The sequence below is a fragment of the Ceratina calcarata genome, unplaced genomic scaffold, assembly GCF_001652005.2.
Source record: "Ceratina calcarata isolate Rehan_Ccalc_2016 unplaced genomic scaffold, ASM165200v1 scaffold310.2, whole genome shotgun sequence".
NCBI classification, from domain to species: Eukaryota; Metazoa; Arthropoda; class Insecta; order Hymenoptera; family Apidae; genus Ceratina; species Ceratina calcarata.
The window spans coordinates 669567-682483 of record NW_017153562.1 but is presented as its reverse complement, the minus strand read 5'-3'; the positions used below and the strand labels follow the sequence as shown (position 1 = coordinate 682483).

At 40.3% G+C, this 12917-nt stretch overlaps 4 protein-coding genes across 4 annotated transcripts in view; 2 read left to right on the top strand and 2 right to left on the bottom strand.

The window, feature by feature from the left end:
* Positions 1–9787, top strand: part of Ephrin (ephrin) — a 16101-nt gene extending 6314 nt beyond the window's left edge. The window contains exon 5 of the mRNA XM_026813156.1: positions 130–9787. Within this exon, the coding sequence (XP_026668957.1) occupies positions 130–287 (158 nt within the window). The 3' untranslated portion in view covers positions 288–9787. The remainder of the gene's footprint in view (positions 1–129) is intronic.
* A 121-nt stretch (positions 9788–9908) lies between these two features.
* U3-55K (U3 small nuclear riboprotein factor 55K) lies at positions 9909–11997 on the bottom strand. Its single transcript, XM_018023850.2, has 8 exons — positions 11868–11997; positions 11626–11744; positions 11449–11543; positions 11140–11367; positions 10962–11071; positions 10692–10888; positions 10286–10623; positions 9909–10211 (listed from the first exon to the last, which is right to left on the bottom strand). The coding sequence occupies exons 1-8, from the start codon at positions 11916–11918 to the stop codon at positions 9979–9981; spliced, it is 1371 nt and encodes a 456-aa protein (XP_017879339.1). The 5' UTR covers positions 11919–11997; the 3' UTR covers positions 9909–9978.
* LOC108624482 (guanine deaminase) overlaps positions 11916–12917 on the bottom strand; it is a 15134-nt gene continuing 14132 nt past the window's right edge. The window contains exon 10 of the mRNA XM_026813112.1: positions 11916–11998. The gene's annotated coding sequence lies outside the window, so the exon portion shown is untranslated. The remainder of the gene's footprint in view (positions 11999–12917) is intronic.
* LOC108624411 (low molecular weight phosphotyrosine protein phosphatase) lies at positions 12014–12913 on the top strand (the record flags this gene model as incomplete). Its single annotated transcript, XM_018023676.2, has 4 exons — positions 12014–12286; positions 12363–12553; positions 12624–12785; positions 12869–12913. Coding segments are annotated over exons 1-4 (435 nt in total), but the record flags the coding sequence as incomplete, so codon positions are not given.

Sequence of the window (12917 nt, the reverse complement as noted above, 5' to 3'; positions counted from 1 at the left end):
GTCTGATTTCTTTTTAAAAAATGCGTTTCTAAAGTGCATAAACTTTTGGGATTGACTGTATAGCCAATACATCCTTAATCAGTGCGATGATTATCGTCTACAAATAACGAATGTTTTCTTTGCCAACAGAGGAGTATTCAGACCACCCGAACGAAGTGGTGAAGAACGAAGAACTGACCTACAACGGGGCGAGTTCCAGCCGTATTCAAAATCAGTTCAGCCACTTGGTGGTCGTGCTCACCGGAAGCTTGTTGGTCAGCGCGATCCTACCGCACTTATTACGGTGAAGCGACAACGCCACCGACGAGAACGTATACCCCAATACGTCAAAACCCCTTTTTCTGTGATTATCCTACGTTTAATTAATTTCTTGAGGCACGCGTGTGCTCGCGCGGCCGCCCCTCGATCGTGAGACAAACGTAATACGCGCACGATTTATGGTCGGACTGCCTCGAGAGAGAAAGAGAACGAGAAAATTTCTAATCGGGAACGAGGAAGAGAGATGAACCAGGAACAACAATGAAAACGATATATTTGAGGCAAACCAGGGATGACGGTAATGAAGAAGAAGAGTTGGCAAAAGATGCAATGTCAAGAGAAGAGACACGCACGACACACGAGTAACAACGCCATATATTGAAACTAATTCGAAAATCGAAGGAAGACGTAGGTAGTAAGATTACAATGACGAAGAAAGACGTAAACAAGGAGAAAACGCTACTACTAGGCACTATTATAGTATGCCCACTATTATCACTACTATAAATGGTAGTCGTATTGGTTGTCCTTCTTATCATTACGCTAATTCTAGGTATTTATTCGAAATACGAGAGAAAAGTCGCGAACAGCGTGCTAACTACCCTCGAGCGTGATATACGCGTAAACGTACGTCGGTCAAAGACTCTTTCTTTTAGGAACGCCAAGTTCCCGTCCGAAGATTTCAGTTATATCGTTCGACCGATTGCGTTCATTGACGAACAGTCCTCTGTCACGGTCCTTTGTTAATATTATAGTTACGTTAAGGAATGAGCATGCGAAGTTGAAAATGATTTCGAGAATCGATTATGTTTGGAACGAGTTGCGCGGTTTAAGTGAACTTGCCATTTTAATTAATCTATTATTACTTGCCACTCCTTCTTCATAACATTCTCAGTTTCAGTTGACGAAGACATTTTTTGTTTGTCGAACGCGGTCACGACGATCAGATCGAATCGCGGTCGTGTAATGATTTTAATCGTGTCGAAACGTAACGGAGGACAGTGTCATCGCGTGAAACCGTTCGACACGCGTCGGGATCGCGAACAGGATAATTAGCACGCGTGTAAATAAATTCCTAATGAATATGTACAAGTGGCTCTCGCCTCGTGTCCGAGGTGAGGAGATTTAAGAGAGTGCCGTATAATAGGTAAAATCTATATGACACACGAAAGAGTGCGATATACAGCGTGAGTGAAGACGACGCTAAAGTGTGACGCGCGTGCATGTTGTCGCGAGCCGAGGATCGCCCCTATTGGGATTAAGTCGGTTGACGCAGAAAATCGTGTGAGGTGCTACGGACTTCTCTAAGTTCCGGCTGCGCTTCCCGCGACCCGCGACAACTTTCGCGAGCACGCGAAGAAAAGTGTAAGTTCGTCGACCGAAGAAATTGCTCGTTTCGCTCTGTCCTCGAAAATTGGGCGAGGAGCGTGCGGGTGAACGAAAGTATGGTATGTGATGAGCGAAAGAGAGAGACTGAATCGCGGATGCGAGAAATGAGAAATGAATTTTTGTATCATAGTTGTATCATACCGAACTCTATCTATAGATCTGTATTATATTTATTATCCGCTATCATTACGCTACGAATAATCACACTCGATATTCTATATTTACTAGTAAAAAAATATCAAATTTAATAGCGAATAAATTGCGTATTTGGCGGGGTAATCTAAACAAGAACGATACGAAGCGAGCGAAACGATGAAATTACCCCTGTCGTCATCGGATCCGCCGTTTGTTGTTTTCTTCTTTTTACCTTGTTTCTTTCTCTTTCAAACTTTTCCTCGTGTCATGTAGCTCAAAACGTGCTCACGAAAACCTAATTCACCGCGCGATCGTCTTTCGTTACTACTCACCGTTCACTTCAGTTCTCCCCACACTTGTTTTCTATTTATTGTACGTACACCGCCACGCATACTTCGTTTTCCGTAACGCGTAAAGACGGGTCGCGTTTATTTGTAAAAACGAGGAAAAACAGACAGGATTACATATATACATGCTCGGTGGTCGCGATCGTTAAACGCGAATTCCGCTCTGATTTGTCGCGTACGTCTATAACAGCAATCCTTCTTCGCAAGCGTTTGAACTTCGTTCACGTTACCACGGATTTCATTGCGCGTGCCGAGATTTCGCTCGATCACAAACACGAATCCATATCCTACGACCAACCGTACCGCCACTGCCATAGCCAAATGCCGGAATTCAAGCATATATCTCGAATTTAATCGCGCCGCAATGGATTGTAGCGCGCGCATCTCGCGCGCTGAAAGTGACGAGCTTTAAATCGCGTTCCCGCCAACGCGGCAAATAAAGCGCATCGTTATTTCATCACGGATCTACGCAGCTGTCACCCGCACGCCTGTTTGCTGGGACGCAAAATTATACCGGTATCACGTGCACGTTTTTACGCGTGGACGCATTTCGTTCGACGATCGATCGATCATATCCGATGATATCGTATCCGCCCGCACCTGCGACGCGTTACGAAAATCAAAACGCGAACGCAATCACACGCGAGTGGCTCTCGTGAACGAAGTTTAATTGGAGCACAGTGGCAGATGAGCGTTCGAGGGCGCAAAAGGAAGAAACAACAACGAGCGAACGATCGAATTTCGCGTTCATGTCCACGTGGAAAGAGCTCGATCTAACGGCGACTAGAATTAATGAATTATTGTAAATACGAATATGCGGAAAGAATTTAGGTATCGCGTAAAAAGCGAGAGAGTGTGTGAGAGAGAGAGAGAGAGAGAGAGAGAAGAGACCCCGATTCCGAATCGTAGATAATAAAGCAGAAGAAGGAGCGTATTCTGAAAGGCTGCTGGATTGACTGACTCGTTTTCATCGTTCATCGATGATTGTCCTTGACTGTAACGCGACAACCGAGTGAAAATCGATGACCACGATCAGCCCGAAATATTGAGGGAATAACAGCGGGAGGTAAGAAAATAAAATTGCGTGTATAATGTTATCCGTTACAGTATTGTAAGCCTAAGTATTACATGCCTCCGATCCACGTCTGTTTGTCTGTCTGTCCGTTCGTCTGTCTACAGTTTGTACTTTTTACCCATGTGTTAACCGCAATAGCAATTTCGTACACGTACGAGCGATCGATGACCAAGATAAAAGCAGTTCGCTACGATACCCGTGTCCACGATTCCTTAGCGTATACGTAGATTCACAGAATAATTTTCGTTCCGTCATTATTATACATAGCTGCACACTAAGCAGGCGTCTCTTTTAGTTTCTCTCTAGTCGTTTTCGTTCATACACTCATACACACGCAGTACGTACACGTGGAATTGTTTGAGAGCCGCTGATCAACCCGCAAATCGAAACCCAAAGACAATCACCTGTGCAGCGTTGTAAAAAAGAAAAGGAAGAGAAAGCGTTCTATGCGTAGAGATCAGACCATTTATAATAGCCTTCAAGATATCCTTTTAGACGTGTGGTTCGTTGACCCTTTCCCTCACAGAGGTAGAAATAATGAACACGCGATTGTACAAAATGTTTCTCGTACAAGTTCGCTTTGCGGGTCTCAGAGGATATCACGTACAGTAAATAATATACGTTCGTAAGCGGACGGAGATTGTACAGAGTGCGTTTATGTTTCTAGATCGGCTCATCGGTCGCGATCGACGATGATCCATGCGACAGGTTGCATACACGCGCGAATCGTGGATGTATCGATAGGACTGCTTACCAGCGGCGAATTATTATCGGTCGACTCGATAGCGAATTTTTGATCAGAGCCAGCGATACGATGCCCGTAATCAATTAAACATAAATGCAATAGCAATGCAGCAAAGTTACATAGATCCATTGTGAATGGTACTCATTCTTACGGACGATAGGTTGAATACAGTATAACAATAATATAGACTCGAACTATCGATAGAAAATAGACAAGGTCACTCACTGCAACTTTATTTTTATTTTCCATTCCTCCATTCGTTTTTTTTTATTTTTTATTTCTCTCCGTTTTATTTCCATTTCGTTTTTCGTTTCGATCGGTCCGCCCCGAAAACGTCACCACCAATTTTTCCATCCCTTCGATCCAGTCCGCCTCGTCCCGTCGCCAGCGACCACGTGAAACGCTGCTCCTCGACAATTATTTTTGTAACCGCGAACAGGGACAACCGTTATACCGTAAAGTAATTTAAATCGTTATTAGAAACTATATGTAGATAATCGATATAATAGAAAGTTAACGAGATCGATGTAACAGAGACGCAGAAGATAATCGTAAGACGTTGAACCTTAAGGGATACGATTAATTGAATCGCGCGTTGATATTAGCCTTCGTTGTTAATCGTGTGTACACGCACGTAACAGATGCAGGCATAGATGTACGCAAGTAATCGACACTACACGTTGCTGCTCGCACGTTTCCAAATGCACGAGCAACAAAACGAGGAACAGCTTTCACGTCCGTTTTTTGATCCAAAGAAGTCCGAAGTCCCGATTCACTGCGATTTTCACCGTTCGTTTTCGCTATTTCATTGTGTTATCCTCTCGTGTGCGTGTTTAGGAACAAGAATATTAGACGATCTTCGATGGTATAGAAGGTCCGAGCACGCGACTCCTCGTTGCTTAACGAGAACGACTTGTTCCTCTCTTCTCGAGACGGAGGGTAAAGGAAACGAGACGTGAGAAAAAAAATAATGCGAGGTAACGAGAAAGGAAAACGAGTAATTAGGATTCGCCGCGTCGAACCAACACCGCCGCGGATTTATCGAGCGTAAAGTAATGGGATCGAGATGATTTCGTAGGTACGTCGTTGTAAATAGAGAGACGAAGCAGAAGAAGACGATGATCATGAAAAAGATAATGATTACGATCAATAACGATAACACGATGAAATTTATATTAAATACATAGCAAGTATGAGGATAGGTTTCTAATAACGATTTATTATAAAAGTGAATGTACGTTGATGTCTAAGATTTTTAACAAGATGGAAAAAGATAAGAAAAAAACACAAAGTGGTTATTATTAAACTATGATTATTAACTTATAACTGAGGAAACACAAGTACTAATTAAACAAGAGAGCGTTTGAATACAGAACCACACTTTTTAGCCAGGTCATGAATTCTCTCACACGTTGCATATTATTAATTTTTGTAACAGGTACAATTACATGACACATAACGGTCCCGGCCACGGAAGTCACACGACGACCACCGCGTTTTGTCACCGGCCGATTGTTAGATCATTTCTTTTCTCCTTAATGGACACGCGATGCACTTGCATAGAATTAGCGTAACGCGTATTGAATAACAGCCGCGATATCACATTTACAATAGGGAGAAGAAACATTTCGTAACGTCATCAGGTTTATTCGGAGAAAGGAACTATCGACGGCTTATTTAGACAGCTGTCTGACAATCAATTAATCTGCTTTCCAGTTAAAGATTATTTTTCGCTTTCTCGCTGCGCGATTTTCAGAACTATACAAAGAGATTGACGAGAGGGAATCGTGAGAGAATAATGCGGTGTCCAGGTGTGACATTCGTGAACGGGATCAATTATAGATTTGCGTGTGCTCACCAAGTATGCACGTTCAGTACAGTCGTTCATTACAAAGCATTACAGATTACAATACAAAGTAGCGTAGTGTTCATAATGGTAGTCCACTTGTAGCGAAATAGTGTTAAAAACTGTCCAAGCAGACAAAACAAAAAAAAACTGGAAAAAAAGACGTAATGGTCAAAAAAATTACAGGTAACCATAAAAAAAGGTACACAGTAAACGTGAATCGAATTTCATGAAGGTGCAAGACACGCACACTCACACGTCCGCATACACATATACAAACAGACACCTATTTACACTCGTATATTTGGCACGTATTGTGAACAGGGTGTCGCGAGAACGGCGACGCCACTTCAAAAGAATAAAAAAAATATATATTTAAATGTACACTCATGTACATACAGAGACATGGTATACACGTACAGACACACACACACACATATGTAAAAGCGACGCGATTTCGATGGCCACGCGATGAAGAAACGCGCACTTGCGCGAGTTCGCTCGCAGAAGCGGAGGAAAGAAGAGAAACGGAATGACGAGAGGGTCGACGACGCTCTGTACGTAGACTCGTCGGCGTCGCGCGATTTATTGTAGCTATATTGTATTATGTATGTCGATATACTGTCAAATATATCGATGGAAAACGAAAGTAAAACAAAACGAAACAAAACGGAGAAAAAAAAGATGAGAAATTTAAAATAGAAGATGTTAAAATGCCGGACAGGGAGACCGGGCGTCCCCCGTTAAAATAATATCTAATTAATACACGTACCTACTCACATAACACAAAATACAGAGTACGTCGACGCGTTTCATTTTGAAAGTACCTTGCGCGAGTCGTCTCGAATCGTTTAAGTACAAAATACGTGGAAGAAGAATGAAATGGCTTTCTCGATGGACAAGATATGATGCGCGTGGTCCGCGCGGTTCAGATACCAGGGTATCCGGGCTACTAGTTCGCGGATGATCGGTAGAAGAAATCAGAGAATTTCCTTTTTTGCGTTCTGAGGTCATCGACGATGAACAGCATCGCGTGGGTTGTACGAACCGAGGGATTCGCGGTGCCGAATGGTAAATTTGAGGAAATCGCGTGTCACGCCTATTTCGTTGAACCCCTCGACAGGCATTAATGAGTTCCTGGAATCAAATTGGTTGTAAAACAGAATTATACGTATTTAAACGCGTGCCTGTTCGACCCGGAAGGTTGTAAAATGCGTCGCGAGTCCCCTTCGGTCCGTTCTTTCGGTAAACGTTTCTAGCTTTTGAACGGGGTGAAAACTGTTCGCGATGATTTATGAAAACGCAGATACTGATATACGCTTTGTTGCGATGATTTCTCGAATTTTATTGATAGCGGATGAGATCCAACTAGTAATCGATAGGTTGAATTACGTTTTTTCTTATCGGAGCTCAAATCTTTTGCCACGGAATCCCGTGCGCTGTTTTTTATACACTTTGATCGATTCGAAAGATTCCGGACTTGGAACAGAGAGTAAAATGAAATTTCAAACGCACATAATATACATACAAACACGACGGCTCTTCTTGCGTCGCGTGAAACGTAATTAAACGAAAATCTGCCATTTTTTAATTGATAATCGCCGTCGATACTCACGGATAAGATTGACATTTGTCGTAGACATAATTTATTCGTTGTCCTACCCTGCTAATCGAATGCGAAAGGAAATAAAACTGAGAGAAGAGATTATAGTATGGAGGGATGTGAGTTCGCAGTAAAAGCGGATGTCCGGTTCGAACGCATTCTTGAATTTCACGAGTCTTTCGGTACTGACCATAATATACAAATCGCTCCAATTCGTTCCACGTTCCATCGAAGTTGATTCACCGTCTCACGAAGCGTGAGCGCGCTACATTCACGAGCAGTACATCTTAAAAAGCACATAATATTCATGAATCATACCCAATGATTCATCCATCGAGATTATATATTATATAGAGAATATAATAATTCATTTTTCTAAATTTTCATCGTTTCAAGCATTCGTGAAATTAGTATGTTTCATAGGTACCTTTAATAATTCCTTGTTGTACGAACGTTCGTTATAAAAATATTTCAGTCTTCGTTCAAATTGTATAAAACATATCAACGATGCTTTTTATTGTAGTCAAACGTTTCATATAATTCTATGTATGAAAAATTAGATGTTTCTTATTACGGATGTCATGTGCTTTATGAGATCGAATGTACATAGCGTATACATAATAGGGAAAACCCGCGGCGGCGCGTAGTGTTTAAAATCTCGCGATTCGCGATGCCGCGTGAAAAGATGATTATGTTTTCAGGTACACTGCCGTGTCGCGAGCACGCGACCATGCCACTTGTTACAACTCGATTCAATCCGATTAATTAAGCCTCCATTGACTCGTCCAAGGCCTCTAGCCGTGTATACACCGCCACAGACAACGAATCTCTCGACTTGCCGTGCGACTCGCGGCTGACAATAGTTTCCGCGATCCCCTCGAACATAAAACTGTTTTTATGTGCAAAAACTGTCGCCAAGGTAGGACAGGACTTATAAAATGGAAAATCACTGGTGAGGAAAAGAAAAATGCGCTCGGACGAATCGTTTCCCCAATTGAATTCCGTAGCGTCTGTTCAAATGTTGTTTAGAGCTATTTATTACTTCTGAAAAATAAATAATACGGATGTGCATTGAAACGAAATACTTTTGCGGTGCAAAATTTCGCAAACAGCCTACGTTTGCAATGAAAACTCAGTTCCTCTGCGATGCGTTGAGATATTTGTACAATTTGGAGCCTAAATCGTTGTACGATTGTTTATATAGAACGAGTTTATATTATATAGAGCAATGCGAAAAAATGTTAAGTGTGCTTGCAAGTGTGCTGTATGATGATTTCCGGCGTTCACGATTATTCCTTTTGTCGGTCACGTTTAAAATAAGTCTTGTCTTACACGTTACTCGCACATGCATCATATGTACTTGGACCGCCAAAGAGATATAATGCGCACGTGTACGTATTTCTTCTCCAAGTGGCACTCCTCAGCGAAAACGCGACCATACTGTTTTCAGAAGTTAGAATTAAGTTCCGATGGGAGTCAGCTTTCTGGTGCCATTTTTGTGCCATCGCTTACCATTTTGCACAATCGAATAAGACGAATGTAAAATCTACTTTGCCAATTGGGTTCATTCGCGGTTTTAAGCAACGAGTCCGCTGATCGGTTTAAATGATCTGTTAAAAAATTATACGGACAAGAAGGAAACGAAAGAAATTAGGAGGGAATGTATATGTACATCGAATAAAAGTTGTATCTCACTTCGAAGCTAGTTTCGGGTCTCGATGAAACTCGAGACAGGCGAGGCGAATTTTTGGTAAAATGTAGTGAGGTATATATACTTCTCGTGAAAGTAGAGCCAATGGAGAAGAAACGAATGAAGCGGAAGGCATTGCCTCTTTAGTCATCCGCGTAAAAGCATGCTCGCGATCATAAGGTCCAAAGTAGATGAGCGGAGGAGAAGAGAATAAAGGAAGCGAGACGAAGTACGTGAAACGGTGGGAGAAAGCTTCATTGAAAGGCCTAGATTGTCGCACTCGTTTAAAGAAAAAAACTTCCCCGCAAGAATGCACACGAAAGGTAGCGTACACTCGCTGTACACTCGTTTATTGTCGCGGAATAAGTACGCGAATTAAGAGAGAAAAGAGAAAGCAGAAGTCGATTTGATTTGTATATGTACACGGTGAGCCCGAGGTTCGCGCGAGGACAGGTGCGTTTACGTGGGATCAAGGAAGAGATGCTCGTTTCTTCACTTGATCGCCGGCAGGCGCGAATCAATCGATGGCTGAACCGCTTCTTTCTCGTAAGCGCTAATGTCCCGCGACGATTAATTGTTATGAATACGAACGAACTCAAGACGGCATGGTATACAAGACTAAGAACAAGACCTAAAATGGGGACATAATATTTTATAACTCAACTTTTGTACAGAATAAATAAATACTTGTACTGTGGACCAATATTTCTTTTATTTCATTCGCATGTCTACGATTCAATTTCATGGTGTAGAGAACCATCAGAACGTCAGGAAATAATATATGGAAGGGGCACGAAGAATGAATTAAAATTATCGGCTATAAAATAGTAAACAATGATTTGTTTAATATACAATGAGATTATGTAAATTAAAAATACAAAATCATGTAATCATTTATCTTTCGTTTGGATTAATGGTATTACGACAATACTATTTTTTGCTTCTGGTATGCGCCACCATCTGCCAAGTCTGTGTTCTTGACCAACAGCGGCAATGAGCTCAGTTCCGTCTGGAGTGAACCACAACGCATTTATAAAACCTGTTAAGTGAATTTCGAACAGAGGATTCAAAGCCCTAAACGAGTCGCTGCACTGCCATAATCTGATAACGCCATTTCGCGATCCTTTAAACAATAATTATGACAAACATGTATTTAAGATAACAAACTCTTTATTATGAATGAATTTCGCATAATACCTGACGCAACCAAATCTGTATTGAGTAATGTAGCTATACTAGAAATCCACATTGGTTGATTATTGCTTTCATCTCTGCCGTGCGCGTCTGGCACAGAGCACAAAGGCCTTTTCTTTAAACAGCCCCAAATACACAATTGTCCATCGTCTCCGCAGCTCAAGAAGATCTCTTCATTTACAAGCTTTACGGCATCTATGCTACCACCATGTCCATTGAATATAAGTTGCGATTCCTCCACGATTTTCCATATCCGAACTGTCCTGTCAAAGCCACCGCTCGTGATCGCACGTTCTCGCGCGAGAGCATCGATCGATGTAACACCGCTTTGATGTCCGAATCTAATAAGAATATAGTATTAAAAGAAGACATCACGTTAAAGCAACAGCTGCAGAAGAAAAATACTTACAAGGATTCGACATACGCCATGTCATCTAAATTCCACACTTTGACACTTCTGTCTTCCGAAGCGGAATACAACGTATGCGTGTCCTTGCGGAAAACTAAACCTGTTACGCTACCTCTGTGACCTTGTAAATTCTTTATAAGTTTCAAAGTATCTCCGCAAAATACCTTAACATATTTACAACCACTATCTCCTGCTACCTTTAATAAAATGCAGCATATATTTATGTGTGCTTACGAGAAATCATGAGAACGATGATTTGTACACACTTACCAAAAATTTACCGTCAGTGCTAATCGCCACGCAATGTACACACTTCATTCCATCCTGTGATTTCGCTTTCCCTTTAACTGCTTTTAATTTAGTCCTCTCTTTTAAAGACCCTAACATAATACAGTTATTAATAGAATTGTACGAAGCTTCTGAAAACTCTCGGTTGAAAGTAACTTACATTTTACTAAGCTACCATCCTTTGAACCGGAGTACAAGAATTTTCCGTTACTAGAGAGACATAAACAAGTGATTGAACTTTTATGTTCTTTACATTTAAGAATGATCGGTTCACCATGATTCACATAATTTGCAGCAACGGTTTTCCTCAATCTCCCTTTCTCTTCTAAATATTCTTCATGTAATCGCTTCGCTACTGCTCCCTCTTCAAATTCTGCTCTGTCCTTCTCTACACTTATATAGTTTTTTATTATTACTGTCCCATTTTGTTAAAGTCATAAATAACAGTGTTGTGTCTTTTGAATTTTACCTTCTTCTTCAATTTGTTCGAGATATTTCTTTGCAAGTCTAATACGTTTCTCCTGTGCAGTTTCTTCTTCTTCCTCACTTTCATATTCATCTTGTCTGTAGTACAAAAATAATTAGTAACAGATATGTATATAATAATTAACTTCCAATAGAAAGGAACTTCTTAATGCATTGTTACTTTTGATTCTCTTCTGCAAGTTCTTCATCCGTACTGGCAATACTTTCATTATCATCAGGTACAGATTTAGGAATGATCTTCTTTTTCTTTCCCTTTGTTGCTTTAATATGACCATTGATCTAAAAATTAAGATGCCACTTATAAATATTTAATTATAAATATTTTTTCATTACAATAAAGGTATAAATATTTCATGCATCTTTGCTATTGGATACATGAAGTTATGTGCACATTTTATATACCTTTCTTTTAGCTCCAATTCCTCCTTGTTTATTCCTAATGAAGAATGACATATTTCCAAAATGTTTATTCAAAATCTGATTTTAACCTGCTTCCACTTTACCACATGGCACGGTCTTTATATCAACAAGCGCTGCCAACGGAACGGTTGGATCTCAATTTTTCAATTTAGTGGATTGGCATTAGTTATACTAACAGTCTGAAGTTAGTTCTTATTTAGTGCACATTTCACACTTGTTTTTCAAGTATTGACCAGCATTGACTTTAAACTTTAAACGGCAGCATGAGTAAATGCTATATTATGCTATCAATTATCTGATAATTATTATCAGTTGTCACATTACCAAGTTAATATAATTCGCAGTTGTATAACGCGAACGAATCATGGCATCAACGAAAAGAGTGCTTATGATTTGTTTAGGTAGATATTAAAAAAGAGGAGTAAACTTATAAAATAGAATATAAAAACAATAGGAAACGTGATATTAATTTTGCAGGAAATATTTGCCGTTCACCCATAGCGGAGGCAGTTTTCATTCAGCAAGTAAATCAGTTAGGCTTAAGTAACTCATGGGAAGTAGAAAGTGCAGCTCTTATAGGATATCATACTGGCAAAAATCCAGATCATAGAGCCATGTCTACATTAAGGGACAAGGGTATCACAAATTATTCTCATAAAGCAAGACCAGTGAGTGAATTCATTATTATATAAAGAATGTATCATGTATGCGTTTACATAATTAAATATTGTGCTGTAGATCACCGAGGAAGATTTTACCAAGTTTGATTGGATATTTGGAATGGACAATAATAACATTCAAGAATTGAACAATATGAAACCTAGTAATAGTACTGCTAAAATTGAACTTCTCGGAAAATACGATCCACAAGGAGAAACGATAATAAGAGATCCGTATTATGTGTGTAATTCTTTTAATAGAATATATCCTATTTTAACTTCAAAATTACTTTTGAATACGAGGGCACAAAATTTATTTTTTAGGATAGCAATAGTGCTGGATTCCACAAGGCATATGAACAATGTGTACGAA